Source organism: Lagopus muta, chromosome 4, assembly GCF_023343835.1.
Source record: "Lagopus muta isolate bLagMut1 chromosome 4, bLagMut1 primary, whole genome shotgun sequence".
Lineage (NCBI taxonomy): Eukaryota > Metazoa > Chordata > Aves > Galliformes > Phasianidae > Lagopus > Lagopus muta.
The window spans coordinates 71,119,879-71,141,516 of NC_064436.1; the positions used below are offsets into that span (position 1 = coordinate 71,119,879).

General features: G+C 44.1%; 1 protein-coding gene across 1 annotated transcript; it reads left to right on the forward strand.

Annotated features, from left to right (window-relative positions):
- Positions 1–1,391: 1,391 nt before the first annotated feature.
- LOC125691896 (ras GTPase-activating-like protein IQGAP1) lies at positions 1,392–20,589 on the forward strand. Its single transcript, XM_048941837.1, is given in 19 exon segments — positions 1,392–1,591; positions 1,771–1,975; positions 2,155–2,249; positions 2,907–3,058; positions 3,234–4,315; positions 4,545–4,711; positions 5,875–5,993; positions 5,996–6,014; positions 6,106–6,190; positions 8,433–8,665; positions 9,445–9,577; positions 9,923–10,025; positions 10,872–11,007; positions 12,813–12,900; positions 13,328–13,540; positions 14,589–14,755; positions 16,048–16,170; positions 16,875–16,983; positions 18,678–20,589. Coding segments are annotated over 15 exon segments (1,857 nt in total). The 5' UTR covers positions 1,392–1,591; positions 1,771–1,975; positions 2,155–2,249; positions 2,907–3,058; positions 3,234–4,267; the 3' UTR covers positions 18,792–20,589.
- Positions 20,590–21,638: the final 1,049 nt, after the last annotated feature.

A 21,638-nucleotide genomic window follows, 5' to 3' on the forward strand; every position in this document is an offset into this window, starting at 1 on the left:
AGTTTTTTCCGCCGTCTCTGCGCTGCCCTCGTGTGGCCGATATGCGGAACTGCGTCCAGCTTTTTTCCGCGGTCTCTGGTGTCCCCGCGTAACCAATCCGTGCCCAACAACGCGCATGGGAAAGCAGATGTGAATTTTGCACGAAAGAGTGCTGTCTGAACTTGCCTCATGCGCGCTGCGGCGAGGAGAATTGCGCATGCGCTCTGCGGTGAGGAAACTGACGCATGCACAGCGCGATGTCCAGGAAGGCGCATGGGTACTGCCTGCATGAAGTCGGCGCATGCGGGCTGCACGCAATGACCGACGCATGCGCAGTGCTGTGAGAAGAAGCCGCATACGCTGTTCGGTGCTGAGCTGGCGCATGCGTATTACCATGCCGCGGTTGGCGTATGCGCCTCGCGTGGCAGAATCTGGCGCGTATATATAGCGCGTTACAGAGCCCGGATTTGCTCAGATGTATTGCTTTCCCGAGACATGCTCGTGTCGGTTCTGCTGCACACCGGTAACGCGATCGAGAATCCCCGAGCTGCTGCGAGTCGCTCCGAGCCCCTCCGAGCAACTCCAAGCCGCTCCGAGTCTCTCCGAGCCCTTCCGAGCAGCTCCGAGCCGCTGCGAATTGCTCCAAGCAGCTCCGAGCCCCTCCGAGCTGCTCCGAGCCCTTCCGAGTAGCTCCGAGCCCTTCCGAGTAGCTCCCAGCTGCTGCGAGTCGTTCCGAGCCGCTCCGAGCCGCTTTCGCGCCACTCCGAGTCCCTCCAAGTAGCTCCGAGCCGCTGCGAGTCGTTCTGAGCCCCTCCGAGGAGCTCCGAGCCCCACCGAGCCGCTCCGAGAACCTCGGAGAAGTTCCGCGCCGCTTTCGTGCCGCTCCAAGTCCTTCCAAGCAGCTTCGAGCCCCTCCAAGTCGTTCTGAGCCCTTATGAGCAGCTCCGAGCCGGTCGCTCCGAGCCGCTTCCATGCCGCTCCGAGCCGCTTTCGTGCCATTCCGAGCCGCTCCGAGTCCTTCCGAGCAGCTCCGAGCCGCTCTGAGTCCTTCCGAGCAGCTCCGAGCCCCTCCGAGCAGCTCCGAGCAGCATTGCACTGCTGTTGCGGGGGCTTTTAAGCGGCTGGGGGACGATGCAGGGCTAGGGTTGGAAGGGGACGTTTGCTGGTTCACCGGGAGGCGAGCGAGTTGGATGCCACGAGGCGCTGAGGGGCAGCGGTGAGCCGAACCGGTCCGTTTCCGTTCCCGGGTGGGCTCGGGCATCAAACGGCGGAAATAGACGAGGGGCACCCCGGATTAGCGGGGGAGAATATATCGCTGAGCCGGCGGTCCGGAATCGGCTGCTTGCCCGTAGCCGTAGTTGTTTGTCGAGACAGTTGCTGTTTTGAAGGTGACGGGCGTATATTCGCTGTTAGCCGGAGGACTAATCACCATAGAGAGCGGCGGATGAGCCGCGCAGAGCGGTTAGATCAGCACTTCCGCATTTCTGGGCGCATGTGTTTTGCCGCTGGCGGGACTCGGCGGCAGGCAGCGGCAGTTCCGCGCGTTGGCCACGCGGTGGCAGCAGAGACCACGGCAAGAACTTTCCTGCCGGATCGATGCCGGGATTCGGCGGTAGGCGGCGGCAGTTCCGCGCATTGGGGGCTGCCCGTGGGGCGCGTGGAGTCCTGGGAGGAGTTGATGGCCGTGCGCAGGGGGGTGATGGTGCCCTCGGCGCACGGCTGTGACAGCAGGGTGGGGGTCGGTGCATTAATTTGTTTCCTGTCCTCTGATGTTTTGTCACTTGTTTTTAGTTAATGCTGAAAACCCACCTATGGCTGTGGTTGGGAAATTTGTTCACTTGCTCGATCGGACCCAGATTTTCAGGAGGAGCTGGAGCTAATGAAACTGTGTGAGGAAGTTGTGACCTTGTTCCGATCTAATCAACAGCTTGAAAATGACCTCAATCTCATGGACATCAAGATTGGACTGCTAGTGAAGAACAGAATGACACTGCAGGTAGGAAATGCTGTGCTGGGAGACTAGGAGAGTGAATTGAGGCCAATGGCAGTTAGCATGAGGACCTTCGGAGCCTGGATCTCACTTACTCAGATTCAGTGGGAACTATTTCCCCCAGAGTTACAGGTTTTCCTCCCAGTAAGTTCCTAACTGTTCCACTAATTACTATGTATCCCTAGAAAGATAACTGCAGAAGAAACATCAAGACTTGAAGCATTGTAAAAACAAAGCACCAGAAAAGAACCCACTCGGGACCAAGGGAAAGCAATAGATGGTATGCTTGAAGGCTCTGAGAACTGTTTGTCTGTTCACTTGTGGTTACATGAGTCATGGACTTGCACACCTTAATTTCTTCTCACGTTTTGTGTGCTGTATCAGAAGGGGGAGGTGATTTTGGAGCAGGAAATGTACTCAGGCTGCTTGGTGTTGGTTGGCTGATGGAAGCCCCCTCTGTCACTTTGCTGACGATTGATTGCCTGCAAGAACAACATTGCTGATACAGCGGTGCCTTTTTTAATTCAAGCTGAAGTTACAGTCACCTTTTCCTTTGGTCCTGAATAGCGTAGTGCTAGGCTTGACCTTGTGTAAAATCTGAACCATGGCAGCAGTAAAGTTCAGTTCCAAAGGAGGCTCCAGCTGTTGGGCTGATGCTGGCAGCAAAAAGTATCATCGTTATCAGAGCAGTGGAGGCAGTGAGTCAGCAAAATGGAAACAGTCCCTGCTCAAAGCAATTAGTCCTTGTAGGTTCTCAACAAATTCTGGAATGTGGGGACGAGACAGAAATCGCTGCTATAACAGATAATGTTTCACTTCATGATCTCCTGATGTACCTTGACTGCCTTATCCACACAAAAGGAAGTGCTATCGTGCAGCTTTTTCCCATATTGCGTGTTATTTAAATGTGGAATCTGTCCCTCTGTGTTCTTTGCAGGATGTTGTTTCTCATAGCAAAAATCTTAGCAGGAAGAACAAGGAACAGCTCTGTGACGTGATGACGATGAACGAGCAAAAGGGAGATTTGAAAGCTTGGAGCAAAGAGGAGAGGGAAAAGCTGGAAGCCTATCAGCATCTTTTCTACTTGAGGTATGCAGCTTTTCATTCACTGCTCTTGTCATAGATGCTTACCTGTATTGGAACAGTCTGTGCTTCTGCACTGCAGTGTTGAGGCGCTGTCTGTCTTTGTGGTGTTGGCTTTTGTGGACACGTGCTGTATGGGAACTGCTGAGTCATGGCCTGAACCTCTGATTGATCACCTCAGGCGAGCAGTGAGTCAGGCAGAGGAGCACAGGTGAAGGCAATGCAGCTGTGCTGCTGGAAGGGGTGCAGCCAGGCTACAGCCCTCCTAGACCTGTTTAAGAGCTGGCTACCAGTGGGGAAGGATCTTGTCTGGAGATCTGCTCTGCTGGAGTTTTGTAAGTGAGCCCAGGATAGGGGTAAGCCTTCTATTTATTCTCCTTTTGTTAGCTTAGTCTGCTTTGTCAAACTCTCTTGTTTATTTCATAATGACAACATCTTAATAGTCATTGATTATACACGTGCACTAAGTACTTTTTCTTCTTGTTTTAGACTACTCCAACGTACTTGGCCAAGCTGCTTTTGCAGATGCCTCAAAACAAACCCACAAAGTTCATGGATTCAGCCATCTTCACGCTGCATAACTACGCATCCAGTCAGAGAGAGGAATCTCTGCTGTTGAGGCTGTTGCAAACAGCATTGCAGGAAGAGATCAAGTACGTTGTAGCGTAGGACACAGCCTTGCTGTTGCCTCAGTTTGGGCCGCTGCTAAAATTGAAGCTGATGTTGTGTGATGTCCCGTGCTCATTTGCTGATAATGCTGAACTGTCCCTGCCTTCTGCTCATGCTGTTTCACGTCAGTCCTTTCTGTAACCTGGAAGGAGGAGGAATTACCTTTGTTCTTTAGGATTAAAGCCATTTTTCTTTAGCCAATGCTTTGTTGCTCAGGGAGGCACTATTTTTGATCTACTGCAGTGCTTTCCTAAGATTCAGTCCCATCTAAGTTCTCTGCTGTCTAGTAAGAAGGACTTGGCACAGACTGTGAGCTTGGGCTTTACAGGCCAGAGTGAAGCTGATGCGAAGGTCACTGTTTTCCAAAACTGATGAGGAGGCTGAAAATCGGATGCTGTCTGGTTTGGGTTTTTTACTGGCTGTCAGTCTTAAGGATTCTGGCTGTCTGTCGGCATAATGGAGTTGATTGTCACTTAGGAGTTTGGTGTTTATGACTTCTGGCTGATACGGAGCTTCACAACTTGCTAGGAAGACCAAATACATATAATGTTGGAGGCAGTCATGCCTTTTTTGATGCTTTTAAGTATGAGGATGGTATGTGCCCTCAAACAGGTAATGTCTGAAAGGTTTGTTTAATTATTATTATCTTTTCTTGGAGTAGTAGTTCAGGAAAGTGCATGTATGTGCTTTATTCTCTGCTGCTGGATTTCCCATAGCGGCATACTGTGAATGGCTTTTGTTGCTGATTGCTTACTTGTTGAAATACTGAAAGAAAATAGTTGTGCCTGTGTAGAACTCCCTTTGTTTCCTCTGTGTTTTTGAGATGCGCTCTTTCAACCGTGGTGCCCGTGGTCAGAACACACTGAGGCAGATCTTGGCCCCAGTTGTGAAGGAAATAACTGAGGACGAATCGCTCAACGTCAGAACGGATCCAGTGGATATTTACAAGTCCTGGGTTAACCAGATGGGATGTCAGAATGGTGAGGCCGGGTATGGAAGCTGTTGCTACAGTTTTTTTTCTACAAGTTGCTCAGCTGCTTTGCATTGCTCTGTTAATCGTTCCAAACCATCCCTGGATTCATTGCATGCATCTGTCCAATTGCTACCAGCTTTTTTCCATCAGCTCGAGATGGCTTTCTTCTGAAAGGTGTAAAGATCATCTTGTGACAGGGGTGTTGAGACTATTGGAAGTGAATCTCATGAAGAGATAGGCCAAGAAAAGCCCCAAAGCATTTCTTCTGTGTTAACTCATAGATACAGATACTGTAGATCTTACTCTACCAAGCCAATCTCTGCCCACAACTCGGGCAGGCTGCCTAAGGAGGCTGTGGATGCCCCATCCCTGGAGGCATTCGAGGCCTGGCTGGATGTGGCTCTGGGCAGCCTGGGCTGGCGGTTGGTGAACCTGCACACAGCGGGGGGTTGGAACGAGATGAGCATTGTGGTCCTTGTCAACACAGGCTGTGTTCATAGAATCACAGCATGCAGCTGTTCCTGTCTGCCCATGAGAAGGTTTCATCCACCTGGTCATCCTGGTTGGTTGGCCTGTAGATCCCCCGCTACGTCATCTGTCCCTGTCCTCCCTTTAATCTGTGTCTATAAACTCTTGATCGGCTCCCATCCGTCCCCAGTCAGAGTTCTGTGTTTCTTCCAGTGCTTGATGTTCACCAGATTTTGAGGATTCTGTTGTTGGTTGTTTTTGTTTTGTTTTTAACACACTTCAAGGGAAGTGGTGGAAAAGCAATGCTATGAAGTAAAAGACAACTCTCCCAGCGCAGCACGCTGCGTGAGTTACTATCTTAACACTGCAATGTGCAGCTTGTGTTTTCACTGAATCATTTGCGACCTGAGGTACTACTGCATATTGCAGGTGACCTTCTTGACTCTAGAGAGCGTGTCTGCATGTGGTACAGAAAGATACAGTTTAGAGTTAGCTGGGCCTTTTCTCACAGCGACTGCTGCAGGGACAGCAGAGGACATGAGAAGTCCTTTGCTCTTTCAGTGCTAGCATTCTAATGAAAGTGAACGTGCAGCTCTTTGCAGCCAGGTGAGTGTGGATCTGTTTCTGGGTCAAGCCAAAAATTCTGCCTGGCACTGACAAAAGTATATTAGGCTGAGGAGTGCTCACCTTCACATCTGACTTTTCCAAATAGCAAGTTGCCGTACGATGTTACACCTGAACAAGCTCTTCATCATGGTGAGGTGAGGACGCACCTGGATGCCTCAATCTGAGATGTGAAGGCAGTGACAGACAAGTTCCTGTCTGCCATCGTTGTTCAGCTGACCAAATCCCGTAAGTCTGGTGTGTCACCGCATTATCCTGCAGCAGTTAATAGTGGGTTCATCCGTGAGGAATTCTCACTTGCCTTTTATTTCCTTCAAAGTTATGGGATGCGTTTCATCGCCAAGGTACTGAAAGACTCCCGGCATGACAAGTTTCCTGATGCTGGCGAGGATGAGCTTCTGAAGGTAAGGAGCTGAGCAGCTCTGTGAATAATTGTCTGCCCCGCTGACTGCAGCAGATGCATCTCAGTGTCCTTTGTTGGGTGTACGTGTGCAGAGAAGTTTCAAAGCTGCAGTTTAAGTAGACAGGCTATTTGTTGTTATGGGTATAAAGTACTTTGCCCTGTGCTTTGGATTGCTGGGTACATGTTTGTCAAAGGAGACATAATACAGCATTCAGAAGAAGTCACCCTATTGCTTTTCCTTTTGCTTTTAATATCTTGGGCATTGTGCCCCCTAGGTTTCTTGGTTTTGGGATGCTCTTGCTGCTGAATGGTGCACCTTGGTTTTGCTGGTGTTATCTGAGTCAGTTGCTCTTTTTTTAAAGAGACAGTGCCAAGTTGAAAAGGCCCGTGTGCACAATTCTACTATTCTCACTTTCCTTACAATATTCTAGGGCATTACAGTAGCTGCAACAAAGTATATGGTGTCATTTTTCATGAGGTGTGGGCAGTTTTGTACTGTACATTTCCGTACTTTTGGAGAACGAAAAGGATGTTAGTAAATGCTTCCAAATGAGCACAGCACTGTGGCTTTCATTGGAATTGTCCTGGCTTTTGTTATTTTAAAGGTCTTTCTGTCTGTGAGTGCTCTTCTTCTTAATAAAACAAAGAGTGGCTTTGACATTACTTGCCACAGTCTCTTTAAGCTTTTCTGTCTCTGCTTCATTACGAAGTAATTACCAATCTGAATGCCGTTTTCTTCTCTCTTCTGGTTCCGTGCTTTCCCGTTCTGAGGCATCGATTCTTTCTGTGCAGGTGAATTCATTTTTTCCATCTGTAAATTTAGGTGGAAAGCTGCAGTTTTTATTAATCCTTGTGGAAACAATGTCACGGTCCATGCCGCACTCAGAACTGCAGCTGTGTGCAGTGACTGCCTGTAGATTTATTAGGGCCTAAAACTACTCCTACAGTGTACTGTTCTTGTTTTCCTACTGCAAGTTTTAATATTATTAATATGATTTCTCTCACAAATGTATTTCTTATGACTGGTAGTGAACAGTTTTGTCTGTTGTGACCATGTGCCGTAATCTGGGGTAGTACAGCAAGAACTGAAACAGCTGTCAAAACCATGACCTCTCTGAAAGCAGTTAATTTCTGGGGCAGCTTAGCAATGGCGAAGCTTTTTCTTTCTGTTTTTGCCATTTCTTCATGCCTCTGATCTCTTCTGTGCATTCAAATCGCACGTGAAGCAGGAGAAGCCCAGATTCTGTGACTTGGCTCTGCGCAGCTTTATGTGGAACACCAGGAAATACTGAAGTATGTGGCGTGGGAACTTTTGCTGCATGTCAGCATGCTGGGCCAATGCCTTTTTGTTGTGGGAATTACTGCGGGCAAATAGCCAATACGGGTTAGAAGTAGATGGATGAGCACGTGGATAACGGGCTGTCTTTATCTTTGGGGCCTCAGCGTTCATTGCTGCTCACTTAGCTGGGTGAATTGGACTTCTTTTGAAATGTCAAATACCGCTCATCTTTGGTACTTCTGAGTTTCTTACTTCTGGATTAAATGTTTATGAGTTCCTCTCAGTTGTTTTTAATTGGGGATCTGTAGCTAAAAATGTTGCTGATTAATCAAAGAGGCATTCTGAGAGAGAGAGAAGTGCTCTGGAAAAGGGGCAGAAAGTAGCTGCTGTTTTCTCAGCTTAGCTCCTTGGTTTGCCACGCTTCACCATTTTTGCTTTGTTGGAGATGGTGGTCAATTCTGCACACCTGTGTTAGGAATTGGCTCCTATCCCTTAATGAGACTGCAGTACCAGGTTTCTCTGTAGTGTAGTTGTTCTGCCTTCTGTTAGACTAAGCTTTGTTTAATTCTCAGAGTAACTTTTACGCTTGTATGAGCAATTCTTTGGTAACTTCTAAAAATATAGAGACAGGTGGTATTAAAAGTTAAATTTGAAAACCTTTGTGTGTAGGAATATCTGCAGTTGTGTTGTTCTGGAGCTAGTAGTGGTCAGTCTTACCACTTCTGTGTTGACAGTTGTGCATTTATTTAGTGTATGTATATATGTTACAGTGTGAAACTAAGATTCTTTGGGATGGCACGTGCTTATTAATGGCAGCGCAGTAGACCCTGCATCTTGAACAGGGCCCACAGTTCACAGGAAAGTAATTTGTCAGAACTCACTCAGAGTAGTGTCAGTAAAACTCAGTGGAGGTCTGTGCCATTGCTTTTTCACGTGTTGTTTTTCTTTCCTCAATTTCTCCTAGATTGTTGGCAACTTACTCTGTTACCGCTACATGAATCCAGCCATTGTTGCACCAGATGCATTTGACATAATTGATCTTTCAGCTGGAGGGCAGCTGACTACAGATCAACGAAGAAACCTTGGTTCTATTGCAAAGATGCTGCAGCACGCTGCGTCCAATAAGATGTTCATGGGAGACAATGCGCATCTGAGCATCATTAATGAATACTTGTCACAGTCATACCAGAAATTCAGGTAGAAGACTTCAGCTGATTGTGTTGAGGAGTTTGGCGGAGGACAATGTTGCAAACAAAAAGGAGCGATGAATTTTAAATGTAATAAATTCCATCTCTGTCAAATAGGAAGTCTGTTGAAAATGAGAGATTAAACTTCAGACTTCCATAATCATTGGTAATGATGGCATATAAAATACGTACCTGGAATTTACAAACTAGATATAGTATATTAATGAGCTGGTCAAAACAATTGGCTTTGCCATACAAGCCTTCAGAGTAAAGGCTGTTTTTCTATGTGTTTATTATGATATTCTGGCCGTTGAAAACTAGAGTGTGCATGCGTTCTTTCCCATATGAACCCTAGTTCTCTGTATGCAAACTAGATGGCACTTTGGATTAAAACAGGCTGGAATTTAGTGGTCTGTATAATAAGGTAACTTTTGAATGAAGAGCTTATTTATATCTTTCATCTTTTGTAAGAAAGAAAACTGGAAATGTCTGGGAGTGAGGATTATTCTTGCAGCTAAGACAGAAGGATGGGTGCACAAGGTCATTCGGTCCACAGACTTGTCCTGCAGATGCTTACAGTGAGCTGATGCCGACATGGCCAGTACCAATAACTGAACCTTCTAGATAGCTTTTGATGTGATAAGCTATAGCTTGTCCAATATGTAGTATGTAGTATATATGTAGTATATAAACCATAGTTTAAAGAAGAACAGCTGCTGGTATGCTGATTACCTTTTTCTCCCTTTTTTTTTTTTTTTTTTTTTTTTTTTTTTTTTCATGTTTTTTCAGACGCTTTTTTCAGGTTGCTTGTGAGGTTCCTGAATTGCAGGATAAATTCAGTATTGATGAATATTCTGACTTGGTGACTCTCACTAAACCAGTTATTTATATTTCTATTGGTGAAATCATCAGTACACACGCTGTAAGTATACGTCAGTCACAGCTGCTCCTTCTTAAGCAGTTCTTACACAGAAAATGCTGCTTCTGTTGAAACCTCAAGTAGCCAAATCTGAATGTGATTTCATTTGACTGTAGAGCTCAAGGGTTTGTAAGCTTTTAGAATTTAGTAAGTTGCTGGTGTTTGAAGCTTATTTTGGAAGTGTCTGAGTATATGCAGATGGTACGACTTTTGGCCGTGATATTGCAGCTTTAGAGTTCAGTGAAGTTAAGATTTTTTTCTAAAAGATATTAGCATAAAGGAATATAATTTCAATGTGTAGGGAAGGATTTATGATTAACAACGCAATTTATTCTTCTGTTCGTTTAGCTGCTCTTAGACCATCAAGATGCAATTGCTCCTGAGCATAATGATCCAATTCATGAATTGCTGGATGACCTTGGAGAAGTTCCTTCAACTGAGTCCTTAATAGGTGATCTGTTTTACTTCAGAATTATGTAGTATTACTTTAGATGGTTTGAAGTGTAGTGAAGAAACTATCAAAGGAATAATCAGCGGCCGTTTGGAAGTTGGTGCTCTAAAAAAGCCGTGTACTTATTCCAGTTTATTCTTCTGAGAATAAAGTTATTCTCAGAATTTATAATCCTGTGGAAAAAAATACGCCTGGCTTCTCTCTTGTCTCCAAACACCTTGTGTCACACCACTTCAGTTTCTAGGAGATGAACAAAGCTTGTGCAATGTGTTCTTTGTTCCCTTGTGTCAGAGCCGTTGCTTTGTGTATCCTGGCATATTTGCAAAGGTCTGTCCACTGTCTCGAGATCAGTGCTCCTTAGGAGTTCAGTAGTAAATATATGAGGTTACATGCATCATGCAGGAGAAGTGCAATTTTTGGCATGTGGACAATTAACTTTTTTCCCTCCTTTTGGGTGCACCCATCAGTGAATGTCTGATAAAGGAACAATAGGGGCAGGAGAAAAAACCTTTGAGTTGGAGGGAGGCAGGATCTAACTTCTCCGTTACTAATCCATGGCAGTATTCTAGGAACGGGATCTGAGTCAAAGTTTAGTCCCTCACCGTATACAAAATGAAAAAGTTGCACAAGTCTGTGTCTCTTTGGTTTCTGTATTCCTGCTGTTGCAAGCATGAAATCTAGTCTGCAGGTCTTGGGGGATGGATGGAAGGACACAGCTTTCAGGAGGATGCTTTGACATCAAAATAGTTCCCTGGGTGTTGCTCCTCAAGAAAAGTAAGAACTTTTTAAAGGAATGATTGCCGGCATGTTTTACCCTAATGTATAAAATCTTTTTCTACTTGGCAGGCGAAGGGTCTGGCAACATTAATGACCCAAACAGGGAGATGCTGGCAAAGACAGAGGTTTCTCTCACACTCACTAATAAATTTGATGTTCCTGGAGATGAAAATGCGGAGATGGATGCTAGGACAATTCTGCTGAAGTAAGTGAGAGATGAACTGGCTGATGTATTTCTTAAGAGAAGAGGGAGACCAGAACCTGGATTTTCTTGCTGTTCTGTTTGTGCAAGTAGGAGAACTGAAGTTTAAATTGAGCAAAGGTGGTGCTGTGACTCAAAGTACATTGAGGTTGTAGCCATTTCTTTCAAATGCTGTAGCTGTTAAATTTGTGCTTGCTAGTTCTTTGTCAGTGAAGAACTTGTCACTCTGTAGAAGTGTATGTGTGATGATTCTGGAGGAGAAAAATTACCAGAAAAGAAAATATTTCCAGTGTGAGCAGGTCTGATGGCAGCAGTTAAACTTACTTTCATATGGATGATTTGTTGGGATTATTGTAAATAACCCATGGCATTCATCACAATGTAGTTTTAACTCTGATTGATGTGAAATGAAGATGTAGTCCTATTTGTGATGCCTAAATGATGCCCTGTGCAAATACTCTCAGTAGAATACGTGCGACACGAGGAAATTCCCTGAGTAACAGTGTCTAGCGTAAGGGATGCTGTACTGCTAAAAACTGCTGGCTCTTAGAGGGCCAGCTGATTTATTTAGCCTGTGAGCAGAATGTGTCTGTATCCTGTTAGTGGAGCAGGAGGCAGTGATGGTAATTTATGATGTTCTGCCTGTAGCTTTTTCCGTGCTGTGAGAAATACCTCCTGGTTCCCACCTTGCCTTGCTTCACGATGCACTTCTGTTCCCTCTGCACTCTCTGTCCCCCACACTTGACTGAGATAAACAGCTTTTTGGGTAGCAGTGTAAGCCTGATGTGAAGAGTGTGATGGACAGACGGTGACTTGGTTTTTGTCAGACTCTCTTTGTCTGGGAGAACTCGGGGCCAACACCGCCTCTTGGCCACTTGTCAGCAAGTTCCTCTTGCTGGGCTGCAGAGAGCAGCTACCTGATGTCGTGTGCTCTGATGCACTCTTGCTCTGATGCCAGGTGGCATAGCTGAGAGTTCATGAGGTCAGCTTATGCTTGGCGAAGATGGAGCAATGACCTCTCAGAAGAAAGTGGGATATCTAAAAATATTCTTACACTGAGTTGCTTGAAATATATGCCAGGATTGCCCTACCCTGCGGAAGGTGACACTGATCTTGGAAGCATTTACCAGATGTACCTGAAATCACCTAAGATGTGGATGGTCAGCAGGGTGTTGATGCAATTTGTTGTGCCAGAAGTAATTCTAGCTTGATTGCAAAGTACTGAAGGCACCCTTTGGTGTCATTTGGCTCAGGGCCCCACTTGCTTCAAACTGAACACTGACTATGCAGTTAAGCTACAGATCTTGATTCTGAGATCAAAGAATGACCCTATTTGTCACTGGATTGGAAGCAGATCCCTCCTTTGGCTAAGTTAGTGTACATGTAAGAAAGTGGTCCACTTCATTTGTTTATTTCTTAACCCCTGTTAGAAAGCATTGAAGTGCACTTTGAATGGATAACATTGGACTTTTTCTGGCTGTGTGAAATTGCTGTTGCTGCTAACTGCTTTATCTTTGACCTCTAAGTGTGCAGCGTCTGTGGTCCAGGTGGCAGTACTGAGACGGCCTTAATATGCATGGGGGGAAGTTCCAGCTTTTTGAGAAGGTGTTAAGGAGCCATGCTGTGCACTGTACAGATGTGTCTTTTGGGGAATCGGTTTCTGATAAAAGGGTGTCAAACAAAGTGAATTGGTTCTCGGAGTTCTGGTCGCAGTTAAAATCAGTAACGCTGCTCTTATTGCAGAATAGCAATATTGAAGGTATCTTGGCTTAAATTTTTACCTCCTATTCTACATGGTTTCTCTGCAGCACCAAACGCTTAATTGTTGATGTGATCCGCTTCCAACCTGGGGAGACGCAGACTGAAATCTTGGACACTTCAGCTACTTCGGAGCAAGTATGAAGATTTTTTCCCTGTGTTCTTTTTAGACTGAGAATTTGTTGTTTAGATGCATGTGGGTATTGTTGGGAATCTGCATTATTATAGCATAGTGAAGCTGTCTGCACTGGTTTTGGAGCTGCATGTAGCACAAATGATGAGGGGATATGATGGAAATAAAGAGTGCGTGTGAGTCTAGCTCTTTGATAGCTATTAGAAAATACTTATTCAGAAGACTGTTTTGAACAGTAGGTTGGTGTCTGCCAGTTCCTGTATTGGCAGGACAGTTCTGCCAGTTTTCATCCAGTGTATCATAAGTCGGCTCTGGAATGACTGAGCAAAATTCTGTGTCCTGTTATGCTGGGGTCAGATGATCTTCTAGTTTTTTATCACCTTAAAAATAATCAATTTATGAACTTGTAACTTTCTTGTTGTCTTTTTCTAGGAAGCAGAGCATCAAAGAGCTATGCAGAAACGGGCCATTCGTGATGCTAAAACTCCTGATAAGATGAAAAAATCTGTGTCTGTAAAGGAAGATGGCAACTTAAATCTTCAGGGTAAAAAAGAGAAAATCAAGACAGGCCTGAAGAAGCTGACAGAACTAGGGGTAGTGAATGCAAAAAATAAATACCAGGAACTAATCAATGATATTGCAAAGGTATGCCAGTTAGTGGTTTTTCTAGTAATTACAGAGAAGGAGTTTGTTTTTTTTATGGCTTGCAGTGTTGTGAAGCTGGTGTGAGTTTTCAGGAGTAAGTTTTGCAGTAGTTAGAGATCTGAAATAGATAATTTGCTTCTACATCTTTGCATTTGCAAAGTCTCTTATTTTTATCGGAAGTTTGTGTTTTCACAAATAATTCTGTTGCCAGAATCTCAGGCACCTTAAGTATTAGACATTGGAGGAAATCCCTGGTGTGTGATCTCTTCTGCTAGTCCTTTTCCTGGTGTAAATAGTGCCTTTACAAACACACTGCCACATGGAAGTTTTGTCCATAACTTAAAGAAAAATAAAGCGTTGCTTTTATTTGAATACACTCACTGATTCAAGAGCAACTGAAACACTTTAGGGAGGACCTAAGAAAAACTTAGGCAAGTGAAATAACGCCACTGCACATTGAAACACATTATCAGCACAGCATGTCATACATTTGCCAACGTAATACGTGGGAAAAGATGATGTGTATGAAGTGAATGAATTACCACTTTCAGAAGTGAGATTAAAACTGATCATTCGGTCATTAATAAATATCAGAAATGAAAATGACTTGAAGATACTGTATTTTTTTGTTCAGTTATTAATATAGCATGTTTAAAAATGGCTGACTAGCAAAGACAGACTGTCCCATTTATGCATTTTTGTGGTTATAGCTCTTGATTTTTAATGTACTCCTGCTACCCAGTGAAAGCAAAAATTGCTGTCTTCCTTAAATCACATACTCCAGTCACTGCAATTATGACAGCACTGAAGATTGAGAAAGCAGCAGAATGTTTAAAAGAACTGCTGTGTGGGGCTGGTTAGGTCCAAAAACAGTCAACAAAGAAATGATGACACTTAAACTGGGGCAGGTGTGACTGAGGAGTCCTAATACAGCTTGTTGCCTGAAGCAAGGCTAATCAGAATTGAGCAGAGCTTCTCAGCCTGTCTCTGCACTCTGAGAGCTCTTCAATAACCAGTGGGTCTCTGCGTGTTTCACTCTGTGCTGTAGGATATCCGAAATCAGCGCAGATACCGTCAGAGAAGAAAGGCAGAGCTGGTGAAGCTGCAGCAGACATACAGTGCCTTGAACTCCAAAGCTACCTTTTATGGGGAACAAGTTGATTACTACAAAAGCTACATCAAAACCTGCTTGGATAACCTGGCCAGCAAGGGCAAGTAAGTATCTCTGAACTGTGCTGTGGTTCTATAAATAAATGCTTGTTTCAGAAAAAAATGGGTAGGTCACTGCTAAGAACAAATTGTAGTACCATCTGCACAAAGCTAAGGGAGAGTGAGACCCCTGACTGGGGTCAGAGAGACACAGTGAAAGGAATTTTGGTCCTTTGGAGAGAGAGGAATGGAGAAAGACCAGAGGTGATGGTTGGGTTGCTCAGGTAATTGACACACTGCTTGGTTAGTCCCTCCCATAATTCTTTCTTGCAGCAGAGAATGAAAGCATCCTTTGTACTTATAGTGACAGCACTGATCCTGATTTGTCCTCTCTTTGTCCCAGAGGCAGTTTGTACAGTGGAAGGCAGTTCAGGTTTTCCTGTAAGAAAAGCTGTGTCTTTCCACCCTGAGTTTGGTTCTTCTCTTTCCTTTGGCAGGCAGCACAGCATAGTCCTCAGCAGCCTTAGGAAATGTTTCAGCGTAACTGGGTGTGTTTTCCCTGTTTCTTTTTTAATCTGAACACAGTGTGGAAAATACCTGTCTGCTCTGGAGAAATGCCAGAGTTGGGTTTGCATGCGTGTGGCATGCTGTTGGAAAGAGCGGAGCACCAATGTGGGAAAGGGAAATGGAGTAGGCATGAAGCCTGAAACGGCTGGCGTCAGAGATTGTGGTTTGGAGCAGAGTCTGATGCGTGACGCAGTCCTGGTCTCTGCTTTCTCAAGCAGGTGCACAGGATTGAACTCTGCTGCAGCGCTGTGGGGTGGGCAGCAGGGCAGCGATTGGCCGGACAGGGCAAGCAGGGGAGCTGCACTGGCATGTCCTTGGACAGGTGATCAGTGCACTGAGTGTGCAGAGATGAGGAAGTCCAGATCTACCAGGGCAACGGGCTGTACACAAATAGACCTGATGTGTGTAATTTTGGGGCATCTAAATAATCGGTGGCTTTTTAAAATTTTGTTAATTGTCACTGTGGCTCTTACGGGTCTGTGTTCAGAGCACCAGTGGAAACAACTTGTTAACCATAAGAGCTTTTGCCTAGCTATATAAGTAGCGGTGTTTTTTATGAAGTGCTGTTGTTTGTGTTCTGCTTCTGTTGTATAAGTTACTGGTAAATAATAGGAAGTCAGAGATCTGACCTGAGCTACCAGTGCTGTGCAGATAAACTTGGTAGTGAAATATATCAGCTCTGTTAGTTGAACCATCTATTCTGGTTCTAGCCATGCATCCACCTAGTATAAACTGTTTATTGTATTTTGTTTGCTCTCTGTTGTGTTCTTTTAACCCCTTCTTCCTTCCAGAGTCTCTAAGAAGCCTCGAGAGATAAAAGGCAAAAACAGTAAAAAGATTTCTCTAAAATACACTGCAGCTCGACTTCATGAGAAGGGAGTGCTTTTAGAGATTGAGGACCTGCAAGTTAACCAGTGAGTGTTCCTTAAAAACTCATTAGAGCTAAGTAGCTTTCCTAGAGAAATAGGGAAATGTTGCACACTGTTCTTGACTACTTGGGCTGGCAGGAGCTGAGAAACTTCACAAACTGCTGACGTGCTGTTCTCTATTTCTGGTGAAATGGGAGCAGATCTCTGGTAGATGAGTTCCATGTGCTTTAGGAATGACGCCCTCTTTCTCCCTGTTCCCCCACAGCCCTGTCACGGAAGGATTCCTCCTTGAGTGCCTTGCTACTGTGGCTAGTGAACTTTCAAGGCTGACCTGAGCTTGCTCAGCTGCCTCTTGCTGGCCTTGAGTAACTGATCTATCTTTCACACTATAGACAGAAGCTGCTTGCTGCTGGAATTTTTATCGGCGTTGTGCTTTGCACTCAGTGCAGTGGGGATGTCTAGGAGCAGAGGTGGGCTGCTGATTCACGTGGGCTGGAGTGCTGTGTGTGCTTACTGTGCTTGTGGGAAGGTGCAACCTAGCAGCACAACCTACAACAATGTTAGGCTACATTGTTGTAGCCTACTATTCATTTTTCTACTGAGTCTCATTCCGAATGAGAATATAGAATTTAGGAGTAGGATTAGACATTTATCTTCAGCTTTCATCTGATGTGTTGTTTCCCTGTCGTTAGGAACTGCATGTTCAATTATGGTTTTCATATGTGGTTTTCAATTTCTTAAATTTACAGATTTAAAAATGTAATATTTGAAATCAGTCCAACAGAAGAAGTAGGAGATTTTGAGGTAAAAGCAAAATTCATGGGGGTACAGGTGGAAACCTTTATGTTACATTATCAGGTAAGAACAATCCTATTTAATAATGACAGCCACGGCATATGAGTTTCATGGGATGTACATGAATAGCAAATATCTATTCTGCTTGCCAGACCTTTTATCAAAATACTAATTACATGTTTTTTGCCTGAACAGTGTGAAAATGAGGGAGCATCTTTAAACGGATAGAAGGCAGACTTAGATTAAGTATGAGGAGGAAAATGTTGACCTTGGGGCAGTGAGGCCCTGGCACAGGCTACTCCGAGAACTGTGGGTGCCCCATCCCTGGAGGTGCCCAAGGCCAGGCTGAACAGGGCCCCGGGGAGCTGGGAGGTGTTGGAGTCCCTTCCAACATCAGCCCGTACTGCGGTTCTGTGAGCAGCTATTGTGACAGCAGGAGATTTGTTGCAGACAAAACGTACAGTGCCAACGGGGGACTGAGGCTAATTTGTTTCTTTACTAATGAAAGCTTTGTGTCAGTCTGTGTCTTAGTTACACTTACATAAGTATGCACGCTACTTGTGTGAGTCTGTTGGAACAGACTTACAGGCTAGCTTTCCCAAATGGTCCCCATTCTTCTTACCGTACCACTGCTGTTATGCCTGGCAGCTCTGTGCACGTGTGTCTACCAAAACTTGGTTGCCAAGTATTGCTAGGTATGGTAACAGCGGATGTCCCAGGCATATTGAAACAAATTGCATACAGGAGCACTCTGTGCAGAGATATGTCTGCATTGCAGTCCCTGACTGACTGCTAGGAGAGATAGCTGCCTTACATGTCCCATCTGCTCTGGGAGCTGCTGTAGTTCATTCCAGCGCTGATCTGTTGGAGCTGGTCGCAGACTTCTTGGTGTGGCTACTCGAGGTCACTTGGTTCTCAAGCACGTGTGGTAAAACCACTCTGAACAAACTGCCACTGCTCGTCCAAGTGTAGTGTTGGCAATGGCTTCAGTTAAAAAGTCTCACGTTGCCAGAGTTTTTATAGAAGACTATAGAAACAGCTGTTTGGTGTTTGTTCTGGTGCCAGGAGCAAGATTCACCATTTGGAATACATGCAGTATTCCTTGCAGTAGCAGTACATGAATGCTTTCTCTAAGATGCACTGTTCTAGAGAGGAGACTGTGGGAAGGAATTGTTGCTGAGATGAATCGGTGCAGGGAGTCGTACAGCTTTGTCGGGTGCATCACTGATGAGAAGAAATTGTAACTGGAGCCAGTGCCTATGTGAATACAGGGGAAACTGAATTGGCATAATGTAATTAGTCCTAATGGAGAAGTTGTTTCTTTCTGTGACATACATTGTATTCTAAACCGCCTCTGTCTCCTCTATGACAGATGAGGTTTTTAGAGAGTCGTGCTGTGGAATATTGTAATGCTTACACAATAAGATTAGGCAAACGGGAGAGAGATTCTAAACATTACAGCTTTACATCTGTTATGTGAATGAAAAGCCTGGTATGGTCTAGAGCTGAAATTTGACTTTCTATTTATGAGTTGTGTAATTCTTTTAAACCACAGATTAAGACAAACATCTGAGAAATCTTAGTGCAGCTTATTTGTTCCTGTGCTGTGAGTGGATCCTTAACCCTCTCATTTTTCTAGCTTATGCTATGTATTTTGTGATAGATATTCCACAAAACCCCACCTTATCACAATGTCTTGTATAAGTTTGTATGCACTGTTGAGGATTCCTCGCTCATAACTGTTTTCCCTTTGGTAGGATCTTCTGCAGCTGCAGTATGAAGGTGTTGCAGTTATGAAGTTATTTGACCGAGCAAAAGTAAACGTTAATCTTCTGATCTTCCTTCTGAACAAGAAGTTTTATGGGAAGTAACTGACCTTTGCTGGCAAATCTGTGAGAGGGGAGATGAATAGAAGCCTTGCATATGTGACTTCTAATGACTTTGCTGTGCATCACTATGTGCCCGTGCCTTGCTGAAATATATCAAGTCTGTTACAATTAAGGCCTAAGAACTTCTTGTGAATTGACAGTGCTGACTGACGCTGCAGGGAGCTCTTTCTTGTACCTTTATGATGTTTATGTTCAACTTGATGTAATAATTTACAGATGGCCTCTTGCGTAGAGGTGCTGCAGTATCCATTTAACGCTTAAGGATGGGGAGTGAAACAGACAAATTCTTGGCAAGTTAGCTTTTGATGTTGCTTGCAAAGGTTTTGAAGGGTAAAACTAAGTTCTTTTCTCCCCAGTTTTAGATCAATGTTTCATATATCTTTACCAGATTCAATAAACGTTAGGCTCTACTTTTGCAGACTTACCAAAAGAAGACAATTATCTTAAATAGGTTGGCTTTTTAAAAGTTTAATTTTTCTAGCTCTGTCAAACCCCTCATTTCCTCATCTGTAGTGGATTTTTCACCGTGGTGATTGTGCTGCTGTTCTGCTATATCCAGTAAAAATGCAGAGACTCTTGAATAAATCCCACCAAAAATTGTTTGCCCTGCCCCCTCCTTTTTTTTTTTTTTTTTTTTTTTTAAGAAACATCGCTAATTACAAATGTCATTTTTGCAGGTTTTTTTTGTTTAGATTACTGTGTTGTAGAACTGCCTTATCTCTGAGCTCACACACCGTATTGCTATTGCTCCATTGGCATAGATTTTTTGCTAATGAGAGCCACTCACAGAATTGGAGTTGGGTGCATCCTTGAGGTGAGTTTTCCGTAGTCCTTTAGTAAGTATCTGCTGGTGTCTGGTCTGCATGAAATGCTTGTTACTGGCATGCACCAACATTACAGCATCACCTGGTAAGATATTTCTGTATTTTATAACAAGATATTTTAATGTTGGTGCATGCCAATAAAATAATATTTTAATGTTTGTCCAGCACAATGCATTAACAGAAATTCCTTTTCATACCATACCAACCAAAAAAGATATGTGCGGTGTAGGTCATCTGAAAGAGAGTGACCTCAGAACTAGATTTTCACTAATATCTGAAGAAGTGATGTGAAATGAGTTAAAGATCTTGCCTTGATTTTTTTAGTTCTATCTAGCTACATGCGAATTTGCTGTATCATAGAGGGACTTGAGAATTGTATTACTTTGATTTGGGAGTGATGAGAATAACGGTAGAAAATTCTTAAATATTGTTAACAAAATGCAGCTGTACTCTGCAGGCTCTTGAGCTACAGAGATGAATCCCCTCTCTCCCTTTTAATTTTTTTTTAATTGAAAGCTTTTAATATTTTTCAGCGTCTGGCAGTCTTTAAACCACAACCCAGGTGGGATCAGGGAAAATGCAGTGAGGTGTTAGCGGTGATTGTACACTGCTCAAGGAAAATATGCTTACCAGGTGATTTACAATAATTGTTACCTATGCTTAATGACAAAAATTTTTGACAAAAATTGAAAACAAACAAAAAACAAGAGAATTAACTGGAGGAGTTTGTTCAGAGACAGAGCTTTTTTTTTTTTTTTTTAAGGGAAAAACTGTTAATAAAGACAGTCTCAGCAGTGAATTATATGTATTCTATAATTTATTGGTGACTTAGCTTTGCTTATTTCCTGTACACCACTGTATTTACAATTGGAGCAGCTATAAGTAGAAGGCATGTCTTTCCTTGTTAGTAAAGTTTGCCTCTGTAACTCACATATAAGTAAAAAGCCATTTGTGTCCATGGATGCTGTGTGTGACCTTGACTGGAAGTAGCCCTGACCATGCCGTTAGGCCCTGGGTGCAGTGTGGCGGTGCTGGATAGACTCTGTGCACAGGAAGCGTGGTTCAGCAGCTGCATTGCTGGTGTGTCGTGAGCCAGCCTTCCCTTTAAAGTCAGAGTAGCACTGGGGGAGCTGTGGGATGGTCTCACTGTGAAGGGTTTGGGGCAGGAGAGCAGTGCTAAGGGATGCCCTGGAGAGGAGTGTGGGATGCGGGCTGTTTGGGGCCACGGGGCGCGCGTTGGGAGGGAGGAAGGTGGGACGAGGTAGTATTGAAATAGATCAGCCCCAGTTGTTAACACCTCGTTTTGGCCGTTAACGTGGACTGCATGGGGCTGTGGGTGATGGGCTGCACACACGCCGTGTGCCCTAGATGTACACTGTGCGCTATCTCGATTATCCCTGCGGTGTATTCTGCAACCATTTTGTGGTGCTTTTATGCTTGGAGAATTTCCCAGCTTCCTATCTTGTTCCCACACTCTGAAGTCCCTCACCCAGCCCATAGATTTCTCAAAATTTTCGTGATGGCATGTTCAGCTATGTGGAAAGTTCCTCCGATGCCTTGTTCAGCAGTGTCATGCTATGGTATTGTTTCTCTTTGTCTTGAAGCTTGTTTGTATGACTTGACATCCCATTCACCTGGCTTTTCATCTGAGAGGTTTCACTTTATGCAAACTCGGAAATTCAAACACTCCAAACCCATTTAACAGCTTAAAGCAGTGGTAAAAACAGGTATTTTATCTGCTATATGTAGAATGGCAGACTGTATTTATTGCAGAATCTGAGATGTTAGTTCAGTTTGTAGAGGATTTTACTAGGAGTCAACCCTTTTTCTTTACCATGACTTCTGAAACACAGAAAACTATATTTGAACCCCAGAAAAATGAAGTATTTCAGGTGTTTTAAGAAACGATGTGAAAGTGTCCTTTTTTTTTTTTTTTTTGTGTTACTCAAGACTAAAAACTGTGGGTTCTGAGAAACTCAGACCTAACTCTTAATGATGACTTATT